The following is a 23,744-nucleotide window of genomic DNA, read 5'->3' as shown; positions in this document are numbered from 1 at the left end:
TCCCACCAACAAAAGGCATAAATTATCTGATTTCAAGAAACAAAATAGGGGCTTCCTAGGTGGCGCAGTGGTTAAGAATCCGCCTGCCAATGCAGATGTCACGGGTTCGATCCCAGCTCCAGGAAGATCCCACATGCCACGGAGCAACTAAGCCCGTGTGCCAAAAAAAAAGGAAAAAAAAAAAAAGAAACAAAATAATTTCTGAACAGGAGAAACAGAAAAAAAAACCCATACCTCAAAAGATAAGAGGAAGACTATATAACTATAAAGACAAACAGAAGACTATTAAAACTATCCGAAAAAAACAGAATTCATCTATTAAAGAATGAGATTTCTCAACAAAAGTAGCTAGAGGACAAAGTGCTGAGAGAAAAATCACCCTCAATGTGTAATTACAGAAACAACTAAACTATAATTTGAGTTTGAGAGTGAAATAAAGGGATTAACAGACAAAGACAGAGCTTACTACTAACAGATTCAGGTTAAAAGAACTTCAGGAAGCAGAATATTGTCTCCAAAATGAAGAGTAAGCAAAAAGAGACTGGTAAACACATGGGCATATCCAAACAAGTACTGCCTATAAAAAAATAAAGTAAGAACCAAAAGGAGCATAAGATCAAAATACTACCAAAATACTACATAACAATAAACATGAGATGGGTGGTGATTGTATTCCCTGGAAAGGGTAAATATTTTGATGATCTTGAAAGTTTAATTTGAATATATATGTCAAAAGTTTAAGGTTATTATAGACTAAAGGAATAGAAATTTCACCTATATTCCAACCCAGTTATGAGAAGGGAAAAAGAGTATAAACATATCCCTATTCAATAAAAGACAGAAAGCTGAGAAAAGAAAACAAAGAAATGGTAAAGAGAAAGCATCAAATAAGATGGTAGAAATACATCCAAATATTAGTAAATCACAATAAATGTAAACAAACTAAATTCAGTTAAAAGACATTGCCAAATTGAATTAATACAGTAGAATCTACTTATATGCTATTTGTAAGAGGCATACATAGAACATAAAAACATAGAAAAATTGAACATAAAAGGGCAGAGAAGATATATTGGGGGGAAACATGGAAACCTGATGTCATTATGCAATATTATAAGAAACAGACTTTAAGGCAAAAAGCATTATCAGGGAAAAAACTATATAAGCATATCATTATTTCTAAATCTATATGCCCTTATGAATATACACTCAAGAATACATAAAGCAGGGGGAAAAAGATGGCAGCAAAGTAAAAGTATGTGGAGTGCATCTCTCTCCATGGATACATCAGGAATACATCAAAACATGCAATAAATCCCACATAAAACTGGCTGAACACTAGCAGAAGACTTTGGACACCAGAAAGGACTGCAAAGATCCTGACATAACTGGGTAGGACAGAGGGAAACAAGGAAAAAAAAAAGAGAAAGAGGCAGAGAAGAAAGGAAAGCGACGGGTCCTACACCCTAGGGTGAGGGGAGCTGAAATAGAGAAGAGACTGCTGAATTCGGGGAAACCCCCCTTATCTGACAGGGAAACCCCTGCTCCAATGGAGAATTTGACTGGGTCAGAAGCAAGGCATTTGGGACTGTCCAAAGAGGGTGAAGCAGCCGACCTGTGGCAGACGGGAAAGACTGAGAAACACACAGAGGGTCCGTACCATGGCTCTGCATGTCCAGGACTGAGACTGGGGTTCATGGCTGTATAGGGGGCCTGGGAACTGGAATGTGGGAACTGGAGAACTGGTTCAGGATGAGAAACATTGTTGGCTGTGGGAAGATGGACTGAGGGGACAGGAGGGAAGAAATCCACAGCAGATAATGACTACTGCGGAAAGCTGGGCGGCCATGCTGGTGGTGCCCTACTGCTGACTCACAAGCAGTGGGGAGGAGCCACTGCTGTAGCCTCTCTTTCGGGGTCTGTGATGAACAAAGGGAGGTCCCCTCTGGGCCTGGCTGTCACAGTCGACAGGTGATAGAAAAAACCCGCTGTGGGGGCTGGCCTAGATGCCTGCTGCTGTGAGCCAGAAGAAGTCCGCAGAGAAGGACATCTCTGGAGACAATGTGCTTATACCCAAGCCCACTGGCTTCCCTCTGTAATTGGCCAGGGCTCTTGCAAGCCAAGCAGGGAACCACTGCTGAGTGCCTGCAACAAACAAAGGGAGGCACCTTCAGGGCCTGGCTGCTCACTGTCACAGTCGACAGGGATAGAAAAAGCCCCCTAGTAGGGGCTGGCCCGATGTGCCTGCTGCCAAGAACCAGAAGAAGTCCGCAGAGTGGGCCAGCTCTGGAGACACTCCACTTACATCCAAGCCTGCTGGCTTCCCTGTGCAATAGGCACCACTGCTGGCACCAGCGCTCCCACGATCCAGGCAGAGTGCTACTGCTGACTCACATGCAGGGGAAGGAGACACTATTGTACCCCCTCTCTCCCCACATACCAGCACCTATACATGAACAATAAAGGAAGCTCTGCTGGTCGCAGAGTGATACAAAAAGCTGCCGAAGGCTGCCCATCAGGCGTCTTCTGCCAGGCACCAGTAAAGAACCACACTAAGGCCAGATTACCTACACCCCCGGCCATCGGCATCCCTGTGCATTCGGCGTCATCCCCAGGGCTCCCGCGATCCAAGCAGGGCGCTAATGTTGAGTCACACACAGGGAGAAGAGCCACTATCAAAGCCTCTCTCTCCTCACACACCTGCATCTGCAGATGAATAATAAAGGAAACCCTCACTGAGGCAGAAACAAAGAGCTCTAACTCAGCCTCGGGACCAGACTCTGGCGGTTAGACCACACAGAGGCAGGGACAAAACCAAAGGTGAACACCAGGGACAGGGGGACTAAAGAGGTTCTAAAATCTTTCCATCAGATATACATGCTGCAGACAAAATCCCTGTAATCAGCTAGGTAGACCCTATGTCTTTGCAATATCTCAGTAGACAATGAAAGTTCCCACAAATGGAAAAGGTCTAGCTCTGGCAGCTGTGGACTGTAGGAGCAAGCACACACAAAAATTAGGCCAGATGAGAGCCTACATGGACACCACAGGACCTACAGCAGGTCCAGAGTACAATCCACAGGAAGAAGAGGGCCTCTTGGGGAGGTAAAGGTGGCTTGAGGCTCAAGGCGTGTACAAGGACACTTAGAGCTGAGATCACAAGGAAACAAAATTCTGTGCTCAGTTCTAACTATTTTTTTCTTTAATTACGATCATAGTCATAAGGGATTGTCACATTTTATAACATATTTTACTCTATTTTTTGCTTTTATTTTTATTTTTAGCCTTTTTATATATTTCTATTTCTAGCTAGCTTTTTTGTAGTGCTGAGTTTATCTCCCCTATCTTTTTTTTTCTTTATCTTTAATACATTTCTACTCTTTTTTTCTTTTTATATTTCCACTCATACTACACTCTTCTGTTGCTCTGTGTTCTATCCCATTTTATTTAATCTTATTATACTTTTAATCAATATTATAAGTCTACTCTGCTTCCTTGCTTTCCTCTTCATATGAAACACTGCTTTGGTTTTTGTTAATAGGTTTTGCCTTTATCTTAGTTCTAATTTTAATTGTTGATTTCATTTTGGGGGTCTTTAATCTATCTGGTTGTTCTCTTGCTCTTTGTTATATTTCCTCCCTGTTTCTATATGGTCCCTATTAAATTTGGTCCTCGTTTTCACAATTTCCCTCAGTTTTTTGTTTTGTTTTGTTTTGAATTTTTGTTGGTTTTCTCTTTAATTGTCTGAATTCAGGGATTTTTCTATCAGGTGGTTCTAGTGCTTTACATTCTGTTGGGTTCTGTTTTTGTGTTTCTCCTGTGTGGACGTATTTCCTCGACTGAGCATTAGTTTCTTTGACTTTAATCTTTAACCTTTAGTCTGGGGCTTGGATCGTCTTTTTTAATCCCCTTTATTGCCAGGAAGAGTGACCTCTGGAGCCTGGATTCCTCGACCAGAAGTCAAGTCAGAGGCTCTGGGGAGGGAGCACTTAGTCCAAGACACTAGACATTAGAGAGTCCTCAGCCACAGGGAAGATTAACTGTAGAGAATTCTCACGGAGTCCTCTATCACAGTCTAAAACCTGGCTTCATCCAACTGCCTGCAACTGCCAGTGCTGGATACCTCACACCAAACTGCAAACAAGACAGGAACACAAAACCACCCATCAGCACACAGACTACCTAAAGCCATATTAAGCTCACAGATACTCTAAAACATAACACCTAACACGGCCCTGCTCATCAGAGGGAAAAGACTCAGATCCACACACCAGAAAGCAGGCACCAGACCCTCCCATCAGGAAGCCTACTCAAGACACTGGACCAACCCCACCACAGGAGGCAGAGAACAGAAACAAGAGAAATTACAACTAGGCAGCATAGGGAAATGAGACAGCAAATACTATATATCAAACAAAATGAGAAAACAAAGAAACACCTTGCAGGCAAAGGAGCAAGATAAAAACCCACAAGACCAAACAGCTGAAGAGGAAATAGGCTAATTACCTGAAAAAAGAATTCAGAGTAATGATAGTAAAGATGATCCAAAATCTCAAGAACAAAACAGAAAAAATACAAGAAACAAATACTACGGACTCAAAGAAATAAAGAGGAGACGAGCAGTAATGAACAACACAATAATTGAAATTAAAAATACTCTAGATGGTATAACCAGCAGAATAACTGAGGCAGAAGAACAAGTAACTGAGCTGGAAGAGAGAATGGTGGAAGTAATTGTCAAGAGAGCAGGAAAAAGAAAAAAAAAATAAAAACAATGGAAGATAGTCTCAGGGACCTCGGGGACAACATTAAGCACAACAACATTCAACTCACAGTATCCCAGAACAAGAAAAAAAGAAAGGGTCTGAGAAAATATTTGAAGAGGTTATAGTGGAAAACTTCCCCAACATGGGAAAGGAAATAGTAAATCAACTTCAAGAAGTGCAGAGAGTCTCAAACAGAATAAACCCAAGGAGAAACACACCGAGGCACATACTAATCAAACTAACAAAAATTAAACACAAAGAATAACTATTAAAAGCAGCAAGAGAAAAGCAACAAATAACACATAAGGGAAAACCCATAAGCATGACAGCTGATCTTTCTGAACAAACTCTACAGGCCAGAAGGGAATGGCAGGATATACTGAAAGTCTTGAAAGAGAAAAACCTAACACCAAGAACGCTCTACCCAAAAAGAATCTCACTGAGGATTGACTGAAAAATCAAAAGCTTTACAGACAAAACAAATTTAAGAGAATTCAGCATCACCAAAACAGCCTTACAACAATTGCTTAAGGAACTTTTCTAAGCAAGAGAAAGAAGAGAAGGAAAAGACCTACAAAAACAAACCCAAAACAATTAAGACGATGGTAACAGCAACATACATGTCAATAATTATATATGCCGTCTACAAGAAACCCACTTCAGACCTAGGGACACATACAGAGGGAAAGTAGAGGGAGGAAAAAAGATATTCCATGCCAATGGAAGTCAAAAGAAAGCTGGAATAGCAATATTCATATCAGACAAATTATATTTTAAAGTAAAGACTAATACAAGAGACAAGGCAGAGAAAAGATGGAGGCGAAGTAGAGAGACGTGGAGTGCATCCCTCTACACAGATGCATTGGGAATGCACCGAAGGACGCAATAATTCCCAGAGAGAACCAGCTGAACACCAGCAGACGGCCTCAGACACCAGAAAGGACTGCGGGGAGCCCAACATAGCCAGTAGGGAGGCATCTACGAAGGCTCAAAGAGGGTGAAGCGGCGGAGCTGCGGCAGACGGGAGGGAGTGAGAAACATACGGAGGGTCCGCAGCGCAGCTCAGCGTTCCCAGACTGAGACATCGATCCACGGCTGAACGGAGGGTCCGGGAGCGGGAGCGGGGGAACCGGAGAGCTGGTTCAGGGTGAGAAACATTGTTGCCGGTAGGGTGATGGACCGAGAGAACAGGAGGGAGGAGGTCCGCGGAGAGGAGTGCCCGTCCCTGAGAGCTGCCCGGCCATGGCGGCTGGAGGCTGCAGGCTCAGGGGTGGGGGGGAGGAGCCGATCAGTAGCCTCTCTCTCTCTTTTGGCGCCTCTGCAACAGGCAGTGGAGAGACGCCCGTGGGCCACCTAAGGCGCTCAGGGATAACAAGCACCCTCAGTCGCTCGGGCGGGGCTAGATGAAAACCCCTTGCAACGCCAGCAGCAGGGAGGCTGCCGAGAGAAAAAAAAAACAACAACAGCAACAAAAAAGAAAAAACCCGATAGAGGCCCAACTCTAAGACTTTCTGTTTACTCCTGAGCCACTGGCGTCCCTCTGCAACAGGCACCTCCAAGCCCGACTGAAACAACAGTGCGCCACTGCTCACTCACTCCCAGGGGAAGAAGCCACTATTGTACCCTCTCCCTCCCCACACACCGACGCTTACAGACGAACAATAAAGGAACTTCTGCTGGTCACAGAATAATGCAAAAAAACCCAAGACAAGGAGAAGGACACTTACAGCTGAGATGCTAAGGAAACAGAAATAGTAGTATCAATACCTATTGAACTGGTCCATTCTGGGATCAGTTCTGGATTTTTTTTTTCTTTTTCTCTCCCTTTTTTTTTGTTTTTTGTTTTTTTGTTGTTGTTGTTGTTGTTTTTCAAGAGCTTTTATTGAGATAAAGTTAACATACAATAGACTGCATATATTTAAAGTGTACAGTTTGGTGTTTTTTTCTTATTAGTAATGTATATATGGCAATCCCAATATCCCAATTCATTCCCCTCCAACCCTCCCTGCTTTCTCCATTTGGTTTCTGTATGTATATTCTCTACACCTGTGTCTCTATCTCTGCTTTGCAAACTGCTTGATTTCTAACATTTTTCTATATTCCTCATATATGTGTTAATATATGATATTTGCTTTTCTCTTTCTGACTCACTTCACTCTGTGTGACAGTCTCTAGGTCCAACCATATCTCTACAAATATCTTTTTTCTTTATTAAATATGATCTTAGCCCTAAGGGATCTACAAGTTTTATAACATAATTTTTTAATGATATTTTTTATCCCTTTTTTTTTTTTGCCTTTTTATATACTTCTATTTCTAGCTAAGTTTTTGGTAGTATGGACAATATATCTCTCATACTTTCCTTTCATCCCTATCTTTTATACATCTCTATTCTTTTCTTTTTATTTGCATATTTCCAACCACATTACGCTCTTCTGTTCCCCTTTCTTCCAGCCATTTTTAGTTTATTTTATCTTAACATACTTATAAGCAACACTATCGGTCTGCTCAGACTCCCTGCTCTATTCTCCAGATGATGCACTGCCTTGGTATTTAATATTAGGCTTTTGTCTTTATCTTAGTTCTTAGTACCGTTGTCTAATTACATTCTGAGAATCTCCATTCTCTCTGGTGGTACTCTGGCTCCTTTCTATATTTGATCCTAGCTTACAAAATCTCCCTGGATTAATGTTTGTATGTGTAAGGTGTTATTTGTTTGTTTGTTTACTTTTGCTTTTGTCTCTGATTTGTTCTGTTTCAGTTGTCAATTTCTGTTGGGTTTCTCTTTGAATATCTGATAGCACACTGGGGTTCTGTCAGGTCTTTCTAGAGCCTTACGTCCTAACAGATCAGTAATTGTGTGTCTTATACATGTATGTGTTTCCTTGACTTAACATTCATTTAATCCAATACTTGGACATTAGTCTGAGGCTTGGACAGTCTTCTATAAACACCTCTATCGCCAGGACAAGCAACCCCAAAAGTTTGGACAACCATGAGGAAACAAACAAACACCATGCAGGCAAAGGAGCAGGAAAAAAACCCACAAGACCAAATAAATGAGGAGGAAATAGGAAAAATGCCTGAAAAAGAATTCAGAGTAATGATAGTAAAAATGATACAAAATCTCAATAACAAAATAGAGAAAGTACAAGAAACAGTTCATAAGAACTCAGAAAAACAAGCAGCCATGGATAACAAAATAACTGAAATTAAAAATACTCTAGATGCTATAACCAGCAGAATGACTGAGGCAGAAGAACGAATAAGTGAGTTGGAAGATAGAATGGGGGAAATAACTGCCACAGAGCAAGAAAAAGAAAAAAGAATAAAAAGATTAGAAGACAGTCTCAGAGACCTCAGTGATAACATTAAGTATACCAACATTTGAATTATAGGCATCCCAGAAGAAGAAGAACAAAAGAAAGGGTCTGAGAAAATATTTGAAGAGGTTCTAGTGGAAAACTTCCCCAACATGGGAAAGGAAATAATTCACCAAGTCCAAGAAGCACAGAGAGTCCCATATAGAATAAACCCAAGGAGAAATACACCAAGGCACATATTAATCAAACTAACGACAATTAAACACAAAGAAAAAATATTAAAAGCAGCAAGAGAAAAGCAACAGACAACATATAAGGGAAAACCCATAAGGATAACAGCTGACCTTTCTACAGAAACTCTGCAGGCCAGAAGGGAATGGCAGGATATACTGAAAGTCCTGAAAGAGAGAAACCTACAGCCAAGAATACTCTACCCAGCAAGAATCTCATTCAGATTTGAGAGAGAAATCAAAAGCTTTCCAGACAAGCAAAAGTTAAGAGAATTCAGCACCACCAAACCAGCCTTATAACAAGTGCTAAAGGAACGTCTCTAAGTAGGAAACACAAGAAAAGGAAAACACCTACAAATACAAACCCAAAACAATTAAGAAAAGGGTAATTGGAACACACATGTCAATAATCACTTTAAATGTAAATGGATTAAATGCTCCAACCAAAAGACACACACTGGCTGAATGGATACAAAAACAAGACCCTTCTATATGCTGCCTACAAGAAACCCACTTCAGACCAAGGGATACATATAGACTGAAAGGAAAGGGATGGAAAAAGATATTCCATGTAAATGCAAGTCCAAAGAAAGCTGGAGTAGCAATACTCATATCAGACAAATTAGACTTGAAAGTAAAGACTATTAAAAGAGACAAGGAAGGACACTACATAATGATCAAGGGATCCATCCAAGAAGAACATATCACAATGGTAAATATCTATGCCCCCAATATAGGAGCACCTCAATACATAAGGCAAATGCTAACAGCTATAAAAGGGGACATCGACAGTAACACAATTATAGTGGGAGACTTGAACACCCCACTTACATCAATGGACAGATCATCCAAACAGAAAATAAATAAAGACACACAAGCTTTAAATGACACATTAGACCATCTCGACTTAATTGATATTTATAGGACATTCCATCCAAAAACGACAGACTACACTTTCTTCTCAACTGCACACGGAACAATTTCCAGGATAGATCACATCTTGGGTCACAAATCAAACCTCAGCAAATTCAAGAAAATTGAAATCATATCAAGCATCCTCTCAGACCACAACGCCATGAGACTAGATATCAATTACTGGAAAAAAAACTGCAAAAAATACAAACACATGGAGGCTAAACAATTCACTCCTAAACAACCAAGGAATCACTAAAGAAATCAAAGAGGAAATCAAAACATATCCAGAAACAAATGACAATGAAAACACAACAACCCAAAACCTATGGGACGCAGCAAAAGCAGTTCTAAGAGGGAAGTTTATAGCAATACAGTCCTACCTTAAGAAACAAGAAAATGATCAAATAAACAACCTAACCTTACACCTAAAACAACTAGAGAAAGAAGAACAAAGAAACCCCAAAGTGAGCAGAAGGAAAGAAATCATAAAGATCAGAGCAGAAATAAATGAAAAAGAAAGGAAAGAAACCATAAGAAAAATAAAACTAAAAGCTGGTTCTTTGAGAAGATTAACAAAATTGATAAACCATTAGCCAGACTCATCAAGAAAAAAAGGGAGAAGATGCAAATCAACAGAATTACAAATGAAAAAGGAGAAGTAACAACAGGCACCTCAGAAATACAAAACATCATGAGAGACTACTACAAGCAACTATATGCCAATCAATTGGATAACCTGGAAGAAATGGATACATTCTTAGAAAAATAGAATCTTCCAAGACTGAACCAGGAAGAAATAGAAACTATGAATAGACCAACCACAAGTACGGAAATTGAGGCAGTGATTAAAAATCTCCCAACACACAAAAGCCCAGGGCCAGATGGGTTCACGGGCGAATTCTATCAAACATTTCGAGAAGAGTTAACACCTATCCTTCTCAAATTCTTCCAAAATACTGCAGAAGGCGGAACACTCCCAAACTCATTCTATGAGGCTACCATCACCCTGATACCAAAACCAGGCAAAGATGTCACAAAAAAAGAAAACTACAGACCAATATCACTGATGAATAGAGATGCAAAAATCCTCAACAAAATACTAGCTAACAGACTGCAACAGCACATTAAAAAAATCATACACCATGATCAAGTGGGGTTTATCCCTGGGATGCAGGGATTCTTCAATATATGCAAATCAATCAACGTGATACATCATATCAACAAATTGAAGGATAAAAACCATATGATCATTTCAACAGATGCAGAAAAAGCTTTTGACAAAGTTCAACATCCATTTATGATAAAAGCTCTCCAGAAAATGGGCATAGAAGGAAATTACCTCAACATAATAAAAGCCATATATGAAAAACCAAAAGCCAACATCATTCTCAATGGGGAACAACTGGAAGAATTCCCTCTAAGAACAGGAACAAGACAAGGGTGTCCACTCTCACCACTATTATTCAACATGGTTTTGGAAGTTTTAGCCACAGCAATCAAAGAAGAAAAAGAAATAAAAGGAATACAAATCGGAAAAGAAGAAGTAAAATTGTCACCCTTTGCAGATGACATGATATTATATATAGAAAACCCTAAAGACTCTACCAGAAAACTGCTAGCACTGATTGATGAGTTTAGTAAAGTAGCAGGATACAAAATTAATGCACAGAAATCTCTTGCATTCCTATACACTAACAATGGAAGAGCAGAAAGAGAAATTAAGGAAACTCTCCCATTCACCATTGCAACCAAAAGAATAGAATACCTAGGAATAAACCTGTCTAAGGAGGCAAAAGATCTGTATGCAGAAAACTTTAAGAGACTGATGAAAGAAATCAAAGACGACACAAACACATGGAGGGACATACCATGTTCCTGGATTGGAAGAATCAACATCATGAAAATGTCTGTACTACCCAAAGCAATTTACAGATTCAATGCAATCCCAATCAAATTACCAATGGCATTTTTCACAGAACTAGAGCAAGAAATCTTATGATTTGTATGGAAACACAACAGACCCCGAAAAGCCAAAGCAATCTTGAGAAGGAAAAATGGAGTTGGTGGAATCAGGCTTCCTGACTTCAAACTATACTACAAGGCCATAGTGATCAAGACAGTATGGTACTGGCACAAAAATAGAAAGGACGATCAATGGAATAGAATAGAGAACTCAGAAGTAAGCCCAAACACATATGGGCACCTTATCTTTGACAAAGGAGGCACGAATATACAATGGAAAAAAGACAGCCTCTTCAATAAGTGGTGCTGGGAAAACTGGACAGCAACATGTAAAAGAATGAAATTAGAACACTTCCTAACACCATACACAAAAATAAACTCCAAATGGATTAAAGACCTACATGTAAGGCCAGACACTGTAAAACTCCTAGAGGAAAACATAGGCAGAACACTCTATGACATACATCAAGCAAGATCCTTTCTGACCCACCTCCTAGAATCATGGAAATAAAATCAAGAATCAACAAATGGGACCTCATGAAACCTAAAAGCTTTTGCACAGCGAAAGAAACCATAAACAAGACTAAAAGGCAAGCCTCAGAATGGGAAAAAATAATTGCCTATGAAACAACCCACAAAGGATTAACCTCCAAAATATACAAGCAGCTCATGAAGCTTAATACCAAAAAAGCAAATAACCCAATGCACAAATGGGCAGAAGACCTAAATAGACATTTCTCCAAAGAAGACATACAGATGGCCAACACACACATGAAAAGATGCTCCACATCACTCATCATCAGAGAAATGCAAGTCAAAGCCACAATGAGGGATCACCTCACACCAATCAGAATGGCCATCATCACAAAATCTGGAAACCACAAATGTTGGAGAGGGTGTGGAGAAAAGGGAAGTCTTCTGCACTGTTGGTGGGACTGTAAGTTGGTACACTATGGAAAACAATTTGGAGGTTCCTTAAAAAACTACAAATAGAACTACCCTATGATCCAGTAATCCCACTCCTGGGCATATACCCAAAGAAAACCATAATCCCAAAAGAAACTTGTACCATAATGTTTATTGCAGCACTATTTCCAATAGCCAGGACATGGAAGCAACCGAAATGCCCATCAACAAATGAATGGATAAAGAAGATGAGGCATATATATACAATGGAATATTACTCAGCTATAAAAAGGGATGAGATGGAGCTATATGTAATGAGGTGGATAGAACTACAATCTGTCATACAGAGTGAAGTAAGTCAGAAAGAGAAGGACAAATATTGTATGCTAACTCACATATACGGAATCTAAAAATGGTACTGATGAACTCAGTGACAAGAACAAGGATGCAGATACAGAGAATGGACTGGAGAACTCGAGGTATGGGAGGGGGTGGGGGGTGAAGGGGAAACTGAGACGAAGCGAGAGAGTAGCACATACCAAAACCAGACATATATATACTACCAACTGTAAAATAGTCAGTGGGAAGTTGTTGTATAACAAAGGGAGTCCAACTCGAGGATGGAAGATGCCTTAGAGGACTGGGACGGGGAGGGTGGGGGGGACTCGAGGACGGGGGGGGAGTCAAGGAAGGGAGGGAATACGAGGATATGTGTATAAAAACAGATGATTGAACCTGGTGTACTCCCAAAAAAAAAAAATTAAAAAAAAAAAAAAAAAAGAGACAAGGAAGGACAGTCCATAATGATCAAGGGATCAATCCAAGAAAAAGTTAAAACAATTGTAAATATCTATGCACCCAACGCAGGAGCAACTCAATACACAGGCAAATGCTAACAGCCATAAAAGGGGAAATCGACAGCAACACAATACTAGTAGGAGACTTTAAAACCCCACTTACACCAATGGACAGATCAACCGAACAGAGAATAAATAAGGACACACAAGCTTTAAAAAACACATTACACCGGGCTTCCTAGGTGGCACAGTGGTTAAGAATCCACCTGCCAATGCAGGGGACACAGGTTCGATCCCTGCTCCAGGAAGACCCCACATGCCACAGAGCAACTAAGCCCGTGCGCCACAAAAAAAATAAAACAAAAAACAAAAAACAAAACAAAAAAACACATTACACCATCTCGACTTAATTGATATTTATAGGACATTCCATCCAAAAACTGCGGAACACACTTTCCTCTCAAGTGCACACAGAACATTCTACTGGATAGATCACAGCTTGGGTCACAAATCAAGCCTTGGTAAATTTAAGAAAAGTGAAATTGTATCAAACATCTGCAATGAACACAATGCCACAAGATTAAATATCAATTACAGGAAAAAAACTAAAAAATACAAACACATGGAGGCTAAACAATACACTGTGAAACAACCAAGGAATGACTGAAGAAATCAAAGAGGAAATCAAACAACATCTGGAAATAAATGACAATGAGAACACAATGACCCAAAACCAATGGGATGCAGCAAAAACAGTTCTAAGAGGGAAGTTTATAGCAATACAATCGTACCTCAAGAAAAAAGGAAAATCTCAAAACAACCTAACTTTACACCTAAAACAATTAGAGAAAGAAGAACAAAAAAACCCCATAGTGAGCACAAGGAAGGAAATCATAAAGATCAGATCAGAAATAAATGAAAAAGAAAGGAAGGAAAGAATAGAAAAAATCAATGACACTAAAAGCTGATTCTTTGAGAACATAAATAAAACTGATAAACCATTAGCCAGACTCATCAGGAAAAAAAGGGAGAAGACACAAATCAACAGAATTAGAAGTGAAAAAGGGGAAGTAACAACTGACACCGAAGAAATACAAAAGATCCTGAGAGATTACTACAAGCAACTATATGCCAATAAATTGGATAACCTGGAAGAAATGGATTAATTCTTAGAAAAGTACAAACTTCCAAGACTGAACCAGGAAGAAATAGAAACTATGAACAGATCAATCACAAGCACTGAAATTGAGACTGATTCAAAATCTCCCAACAAACAAAAGCCCAGGGCCAGATGGCTTCACAGGTGAATACTATCAAACATTTAGAGAAAAGCTAACACCTATCCTTCTCAAACTCTTCCAAAATAAAGCAGAAGGAGGAACACTCCCAAACTCATGCTATGAGGCCACCAATCACCCTGATACCAAAACCAGACAAAGATGTCACAAAAAAAGAAAATTACAGGCCAATATCACTGATGAATATAGATGCAAAAATCCTCAACAAAATACAAACAGAATCCAACAGGACATTAAAAAGATCAGACACCATGATTAAGTGGGGTTTATCCCTGGAATACAAGGATTCTTCAGTATACTCAAATCAATCAATATGATACATCATATTAACAAACTGAAGGATAAAAACCATACGATTATCTCAATAAATACAAGAAAAGCTTCTGACAAAATTAAACATCGATTTACGATAAAAACCCTTCAAAAAATGATGATAGAAGGAAATTACCTCAATATAATAAAAGCCATATATGACAGACCAACAGGCAGCATCATTCTAAATAGTGAAAAACTGAAAGCATTCCCTCTAAGACCAGGAACAAGACAAGGGTGCCCACTCTCAACACTATTATTCAACATAGATTTGGAAATTTTAGCCATAGCAATCAGAGTAGAAAATGAAATAAAAGGAATCCAAATTGGAAAAGAAGTAAAATTGTCACTCTTTGTAGATGACATATTATACATAGAAAACCCTAAAGATGCTACCAGAAAACTGCTAGCCTTAATCAATGAATTTAGTAATGTAGCAGCATACAAAATTAATGTACAGAAATCTCTTTCATTCCTACATATTTACAGTGAAAAAGCAGAAAAAGAAATTAAGGAAAAACTCCCATTTATCACTGCAACAAAAAGAATAAAATACCTAGGAATAAACCTGCCCAAAGAGGCAAAAGACCTGTATGTAGAAAACTACAGGTCTTTTGATTTCTTTCATCACTGTCTTATACAGAGACGATACAAACAGATGGAAGTACATACAATGTTCTTCAACTGGAAGAATCAACATTGTGAAAATGGCTATACTACCAAAGCAATTTACAGATTCGACGCAATCCCTATCAAATTACGAATGATATTTTTCACAGAACTAGAAGAAGAAATTTTACATTTTGTATGGAAACACAAAGACCCCAAATAGCCAAAGCAATCTTGAGAAGGAAAGATGGAGTTGGTGGAATTAGGCTCCCTGACTTCAAACTATACTACAAGGCTACAGTGATCAAGACAGTATGGGACTGGCACAAAAACAGAAATATACATCAGTGGAACTGAATAGAGAGCCCAGAGATAAACTCACCATGTATAGGCACCTTATCTTTGACAAAGGAGGCAAAAATATACAATGGAAAAAAGCCTCTTCAATAAGTGGTGCTGGGAAAATTGGACAGCTACATGTAAAAGAATGAAATTAGAACACTTCCTAACACCATAAACAAAAGTAAACTCAAAATGGATTAAAGAGCTAAATGTAAGGCCAGACACTATAAAACTCTTAGAGGAAAACATAGGCAGAACACTCTATGACATAAAACTTTTTGACCCATGGCCTAAGATAATGTAAATAAAATCAAAAACAAACAAATGGGACCTAATGAAAGTTAAAAGCTTTTGCACAGCAAAAGAAAGCATAAACAAGACAAGAAGACAGCCTTCAGAATGGGAGAAAATATTTACCAAGGAAGCAACTGACAAAGGATTTATCTCCAAAATATACAAGCACCTCATGCAGCTTAATACCAAAAAAGCAAATAACCCAATCCAAAAATGGGTAGAAGACCTAAATAGACATTTCTCCAAAGAAGACATACAGATGGCTAACCAACACATGAAAAGATGCTCAACATCACTAACCATTAGAGAAATGCAAGTCAAAACCATAATGAGGTATCACCTCACACCGATCAGAATGGCCATCATCAAAAAATCTAAAAACAATACATGCTGGAGAGGGTGCGGAGGAAAGGGAACTCTCCTGCACTGTTGGTGGAAATGTAAATTGGTACATCCACTATGGAAAACAGTATGGAGGTTCCTTAAAAAAATAAAAATAGAACTACCACACAACACAGCAATCCCACCACTGAGCATATACCCTGAGAAAATTATAATCCGAAAAGTAATATGTACCACAATGTTCTTTGCAGCACTATTTACAATAGCCAGGACATGGAAGCAACCTAAATGCCCATCAACCGATGAATGGATAAAGAAGATGTGGCACATATAAACAATGGAATATTACTCAGCCATAAAAAGGAATGAAATTGAGTTATATGTAGTGAGGTGGATGGACCTAGAGTCTGTCATACAGAGCGAAGTAAGCCCGAAAGAGGGAAACAAATACCATATGCTAACTCATATATATGGAATCTAAAAAAATGGCACTGATGAACCCAGTGACAGGGCAAGAATAAAGATATAGATGTAGAGAATGGACCTGAGGACACAGGGGTGGGGGAGGCAAAGGGGAAGCTGGGACGAAGTGAGAGATTATCATTTACATATATATACTACCAAATGTAAAACAGATAGCTAGTGGGAAGCTGCTCCATAACACAGGGAGATCAGCTCAATGATGGGTGATGATTTCAAGGGCTGGGACTGGGACGGTGGGAGGGAATCACGGGCAGGAGGGGTTATGGGGATATATGTATAAATACAGCTGATTCACTGTGTTGTTCAGCAAAAACTGACACAACAGTGTAAAGCAATTATATTCCAATAAAGAGCTTAAAAAATAAGTAAAAAAAGAATACATAAAGCAAAACTAGAATTATAAAGAAAATAAGAAGACCACAATCTGTAAAGGAGATTTTCAATAAACACCTCCACAATCAATAGATCAATCAGATAACGGAAATTCTGAATCAACAAAATCAACAAGTTTGATCTAATGAAGAGATGGACCTCCATATCTAAGAATTGCAAAAGTTTTATTTTTAAGCCCCATGGAGTCATATAGTGACAAACCATAAAGCAATTCTCAAAAATACTAAATAATTGATACCATGCAGAGCTAATTACCTCACAATAATGTAATTAAACTAGAAATCAATTACCTCAAAAAAGATAAAGTTAAAATTGTATTTGGTTAGAATGTATGAAGAACTCTCAATACTCAACAGGAAAAACAATCCAATTATAAAATAGTCTAAAGACGTGAAGACATTTTATTAAAGAGGATATACAGATAGCATATAAGCACATGAAACACGTCCAACATCATCAGACATTAGGGAGCGTGAATTAAAACCACGATGAGATCACTGCATACCAATCAGAACTGCACCCTCCCCACCAAAAAAAAAAGAGTTCACAACACCAAATGCTGGCAAAGATACAGAGAAACTGGATCCTTGTACATTGATAGTGGGAATGTAAAAAGGTATACGCACTCTGGAAAATAGTTTGCATTTCTTAAAAAACTAAACATGCTATTGCCATGTGACCCAGCAATTGCAGTGCTGAGCATTTATCCCAGAAAAATAAAAAATTAAGTTCACACACACAAAAACCTATAGATGAATGTTAACACAGAAATTTTATTTGTAAGAACCAAAAGGTAGAATCAGCCCAAATGCCCTTCAATAGGTAAATGGTTAACAAACTATGACACATACATAATATAGAATACTACTCAGTAATAAAAAGGAATAAACTATTGATACATGCAACAACCTTGATGAATTTCCAAGGGAATTCCAAGCCAAAGCCAAAAAGGTGCACACTGTACAGTTTCATCCCCAAAATGTCAAAATTATAGAGCTAAAAAATCAAATTAGTGGTTGCTGGGGTTAGAAACAGGGGAGGCAGAACTTCCCTGGTGGCACAATGGTTAAGAATCCACCTGCCAATGCAGGGAACACGGGTTTGATACCTGTTCTGGGAAGATCCCACATGCCACAGAGCAACTAAGCCCATGCAGCACGACTACTGAGCCTGTGCTCTAGAGCCTGCAAGCTACAACTACTGAGCCCGCATGCCACAACTACTGAAGCCCGTGCACCTAGAGCCCGTGCTCCACAATAAGAGAAGCCACTGCAGTGAGAAGTTTGTGCACTGCAATGAAGAATAGCGCCTGCTCGCCACAACTAGAAGAAGCCTGTGGGCAGCAACAAAGACCCAACTGCAGCCAAACAAACAAACAGGGGGAGGCCTAAGAGCGGGATGGGTATGGATATAAAAAGGCAACATGAGGAATGCTTGGTGTTGGAACTGCTCAGTGTCTTGTAACTTTTTCTATACTGAATCAAATATAAACATGATAAAAATTTACATATTTTTCTGCATTTTCTTTTCCTGGAGAGCATAATGTAGGACATATAAAAGGTAACAGTAACTGCTTCCAGGAGGTGAGACTGGGGGTAGAAGGGGAGGGTGGGTCGCAGGCAGGAAGAATGAAGAGGCACACTACAACTTTTTACTTTCTCACTTGCATGTTTTGTCACGAGTGTTCAAAATTATAAATTCAGTAAGATACTGAAACAAAAATGTATCTAGAAATCTAAAACCATACTTCTAAATAACTAATGAAACAAAAAAGAGATCATAATGGCTGTAAGACTTAAAACTTATGAAAGACAGCTAGTATGATCCTAAGAGGGAACTAGAATCATAAACAATTATATTAAACAAAAAGGAAGGTTTAAATATAAGGAACTAAGAATTCAGTTCAAGAAGTTAGAACAAGGACTTCCTAGGTGGCGCAGTGGTAAAGAATCCGCCTGCCAATGCAGGGGACACGGGTTCGAGCCCTGCCCTGGGAAGATTCAACATGCCACGGAGCAACTAAGCCCGTGCGCCACAACTATTAAGCCTGTGCTCTAGAGCCCATGAGCCACAACTGCTGAGCTCATGTGCCGCAACTATTGAAGCCCACACGCCTAGGGCCTGTGCTCCACAACAAGAGAAGCCACTACAATGAGGAGCCGGTGCACCACAATGAAGAGTAGCCCCTGCTTGCAGCAACTAGAGAAAGCCCATGTGCAGCAACGAAGACCCAACGCAGCCAATAAATAAATAAAAAATAAATAAATTTTAAAAAAAAAGTTAGAACAAGAGTGGTTTCAAGTCAAAGAAAGTAGAAGGAAGGAAACAATAAAGATAAACATAGTTATTAATTACATAGAAAACAAAGATACCACAGAAGGATACAACAAAGCAAAACCTGGTTCTTTGAAAAGACTAATAATATAGACAAATCTCTGCCAAGATAGAGTAATAAAAAAGAAACAGAGAAAAGGCACAAAATATTAAGAAGTAAAAAAGAGTGTATAAACACAGCTATAGCAGAGTATAGAGAGGAAGGGAAAGAGGTATCTGTGACGCAATCAGAAAGGAGGCCAAATACTGGGGGCAGTAGTGAAAACAGACCAATTAGAAGGTTTTTGTAGTAGTTCAATGATAAATGACAAATGGAAATGGAGAAAAACTGGTTAGATTTGGGTTATGTTTTGGAAGTAGAGCTGACAGGATATGCTGAAGGACTGAATATGAGTTTGACGGAAAGACATAAAAATGTTAAAGCTAATTATTAGGATAAAAATCAACACTTCCTAACTCAGCATATAGGCATTCACAATATGGCATCAGTCTATTAGTTTCAACTCTCATTAATCCAACTCATTTAGCCAACTTTTCAGTTAAACTAAAATACTCACCATTCACCTAGCATGTCATGCCCTTTCAATCTGCCCCTCTTTCTGGAATGCTTGAACTCCTCATTAAGCTCTTATTTATCTTTCAAGACTCAGCTCAAAGGTCATCTCTATGACACTTTCCACTAACCTCCCAGGCACTGTAGGTCACTCCTTTATCTGGCTTTGCCCTTTGTATCTGATAGCAACAGCAGCAGCAGTATTGTTAGAGCAATAGAAGTTAACATTTACTAAGGGCTTACTATGTTGCAGGCACTGTTATAAATCCATTACAGTGATGATTTTATTTAATCCAATAAACAATCTTATAAATTAATTGCTATTATTATGCAGTTTACATCAAGAAACTGAGTTACAGAAAGATTAAACAACTTGTCAAAGGTTACATACCTAGTAAGTGAAGAAACCAGGACTTAAACCCAGGCATTCTGGCTTAAAAGCCCATACACAACTTCCTAATTGGAGCCAAAGCATGGGAAGTTGATTGAAATGCAAAACGTACCATTGCTATGAAAAATAGTATGGTAGTTCCTCAAAAACTTAAAAACAGAATTACTATATGATCTAACAATCCCAATTCTGGGTATAATATCCAAAAAAAATTAAAGCAGGATCTTGAAGATATATTTGCACATCCATGTTCATAGCAGCATTACTCACTACAGTCAAGAGGTAGAAGCGAGACAAATGTTTATCAACAGATGAATGAATATAGTATATACATACAATGGAATATTATTTGGTCTTAAAAAGGAAGGAAATTCTGACACATGATACAAAATGGATGAGCCTTGAGGACATTATACTGAGTGAAATAAACCAGTCACAAAAAAGACAAATAATGTATGATTCCAATTATATGAGGTATCTCAAGAAGTAAAAATCATGGAGACAGAAAGTAGAATGGTACTTTCCAGAGGCTGGCAGGAAGAGGAATGGGGAGTTATTGCTTAATGGGCATTGAGTTCAGGTTTCTAATATTAAAAGAGTTCTGGAGATCTGCTACACAACAATATGAATATACTTAACACTACTGAACTGTATATACTTAGAAATAGTCAAGATGGCAAATTTTATGTTATGTGGTGGTTTTTTTTTTACCACAATTTAAAAGTTCTTAAAAAAAAAAAAAGCATGGGAAGGTATGTCCACGGAACAGAGGTATACGGTACTATTGCAGATGTAAAGCAGAAATGAAAGGGCTAGGGAAGATTGACTCTAACTATGAAGAACCATAAATGCTAAAATGCATACAAATGAGAAAATATTTAAACCGAGCTTAGAGCAGGAAAACATCCTATAAATGAATACCTAGGTGTATCTAAACTCTCAAAAGCCACCAAGCCTGAGGATCTAAAATAGAAAAAAAAAGTTCTGTCACTTTGAAATACTATTTATTAAGGTATAAAAGTTCTTAACATTATCAAGTCTTTCTAATCGATTCATTGTTTATTGAAATTAGGTTTAGCTTCTTATATTCCTAATCAAAATTTATTTTGTAACATCAGTAAACCCTATGCGATTTATAAAATATTCTTCATTCTGGAAAAATCTCACGTTTTAGAATAAGAAAACACAAAATAAATTTGAATTTAAAGTTAGAAAAGCACTAGTGGGTAAAGTTAGAAAAATTACTTGACCTCTCTATGCCTCACATCCCCCATCTGCTAAACTGGGATAACACCACCCTCCTCACTGGGCTGTAATAGGAATTAAATTACATAACATGCGTAAAGAAACTGACATGGGAAGTAACTTACAGTGCGAGCACAACAAATAACTTTGGGAAATTTAAGATTTTACTTCCAATTTTAGGTTAATTAATACTATCAGAAATAAATTTAAATTTATATTCTTATTAAGCCTTTTTAAAGCACACTGGCCCAGTACCTCAGCTTTCAAGGCAGCAGATTTTTCGGCATGTGAATCCATTTGTAAAAAAGACTGAAATAAGACATTAACACAGCAGTTACACATATAATAGTGAAAGAGAATTCCAAGGGCAGGACTTGAGAACAGATACTAATTTAATTTAGAAATTTCATTCAATAACTGAGGAGTTAATATGCTTTGAAAATAAATTTAGAAAGGGTAAATGAACTAATACCACTTTTGGATTCCTACATACTTACAATGGGATAATTTATGAGAAGGCACTGTGAACTATAACAATCTAGTTACTCTTAGTATTCTGGCATTCTGAAAAACCTGCAGTTACTATCAAACAGAAAATATAAAGTCATTATTTCTTGTTTCCTTTCTACTCCTATTTAATGAACAATTAAAGAGCCAAAGTACAACGGTCAAAAGCACTAAATAGGCAGCAAGTTAAGGGTTTGTTTCAGGAGGAAGCAGGAAGAGAAAGATTTATGCTTTATCTTAAACTTGAATTTTCCATTAACTTCCTTTTTTATCATCACATTTAAGGGAAAAGGGGGAAAACAAAATTCTAGATATTCTTAGTTAAGATTTTTCTAAAAGTTTAAATTTTGGTGAATTTTAAGAAAACCACATACTCTATTAGCTGATTTTTTTTCAACAAATGCAAAGCCTAGAATACAACAGCATATATAGGTTTTACACACCCACACATGTATGTAATTAAAAGGGCAGGTATGAGGTTTCCAAGCCTCTTGGAGAATTATTTATCATTTAAAAAAACAAAATCACTAATGTGAAAAATAAAATTATGGTACATTTGGTTTATCCTCAAAGGAAACAGATCATTATTTCACAGAGTATAACAGTAAAACCTGTACATTATATATTTCACATTTTTTGGTGAAAATTAAACAATTCCAATTATTTTCCTAACTTAAAAAGTTTATACAGGACATACATATGTATACACGTGTGTATATTTAAATTTTAATTTTGTATAGAGATATTTAGGAAGTATCAAATGCTACCACTGATAAACTTACGAATCAACATGTAGAACCCTCTGGCCGCTTCTTGAACATGCAGCTGCAATGATGGATTCAGGCAAACCTATAAAAACATACATCTTTATCATTTAGAATGTAGAAATCTATATATACACACACACACATATATAAGAAACACAAAAATGTTCAATTCATGCCATCGCTGTATAGAAGAGTTTAACAAAAGAGGTTCATTCTTGTATTCAAAATTATACAGTTTGTATTATTATACTGTTGAATGATGTTTCTTAAACATATACTACTAATACTGAAAATTTTATCATGTGGAAGATTTTTAAAAATCAAGTACTTAACTTCTTTTTATCTGCCAATTACCATAAATGAGCAACTGTCCAAACATCATTCACACAGCAGTTTGTTATTTAGAAACTATGTTCACACACTAGCTCATCTAATTCTCCCAAATGCACTGAGGGAGAAAGATCAGCATACACATTTTAGAGATGAAGAAGAAACTGGGGTGCAAATTGGTTAACTTGCTGCCCAATGCTTAAAAAGTAAATTCTAGAGTTGAAATTTTAATCCATATCTAACTCCAAGCCACAGTACTTCTTAGGGGGAATGGCATACATTTTTCAATTTAAGCAATAGGTTAACTAATTTAAGAAGAGGCCATTTAGGGACTTCCTAGGTGGCGCAGTGGTTAAGAATCCACCTGCCAATGCAGGGGACACAGGTTCGATCCCTGCTTCAGGAAGATCCCACATGCCATGAAGCAACTAAGTCCGTGTGCCACAACTACTGAGCCTTCAGTCTAGAGCCCGTGAGACACAACTATTGAGCCCATGTGCTGCAACTACTGAAGCCCACACACCTACAGCCCGTGCTCCACAACAGAAGCCACTGCAATGAGAAGCCCGAGCACTGCAACGAAGAGAAAGCCCAGGTACAACAATGAAGACCTAACGCAACCTAAATAAATAAATGTTTAAACAA

The 23,744-nt window shown here is 38.2% G+C and overlaps 1 protein-coding gene across 5 annotated transcripts in view; it reads right to left on the bottom strand.

Annotated features, from left to right (window-relative positions):
* Positions 1–23,744, bottom strand: part of CHM (CHM Rab escort protein) — a 244,442-nt gene that overhangs the window by 199,084 nt on the left and 21,614 nt on the right. For all 5 annotated transcript variants that reach the window (XM_057718481.1, XM_057718478.1, XM_057718480.1 and 2 more), the window contains exon 2: positions 22,785–22,851. In XM_057718481.1, the coding sequence (XP_057574464.1) occupies positions 22,785–22,851 (67 nt within the window). The remainder of the gene's footprint in view (positions 1–22,784; positions 22,852–23,744) is intronic.

The sequence above is a fragment of the Hippopotamus amphibius genome, chromosome X, assembly GCF_030028045.1.
Source record: "Hippopotamus amphibius kiboko isolate mHipAmp2 chromosome X, mHipAmp2.hap2, whole genome shotgun sequence".
Lineage (NCBI taxonomy): Eukaryota > Metazoa > Chordata > Mammalia > Artiodactyla > Hippopotamidae > Hippopotamus > Hippopotamus amphibius.
This window is presented reverse-complemented; position numbering and strand designations above follow the sequence as displayed.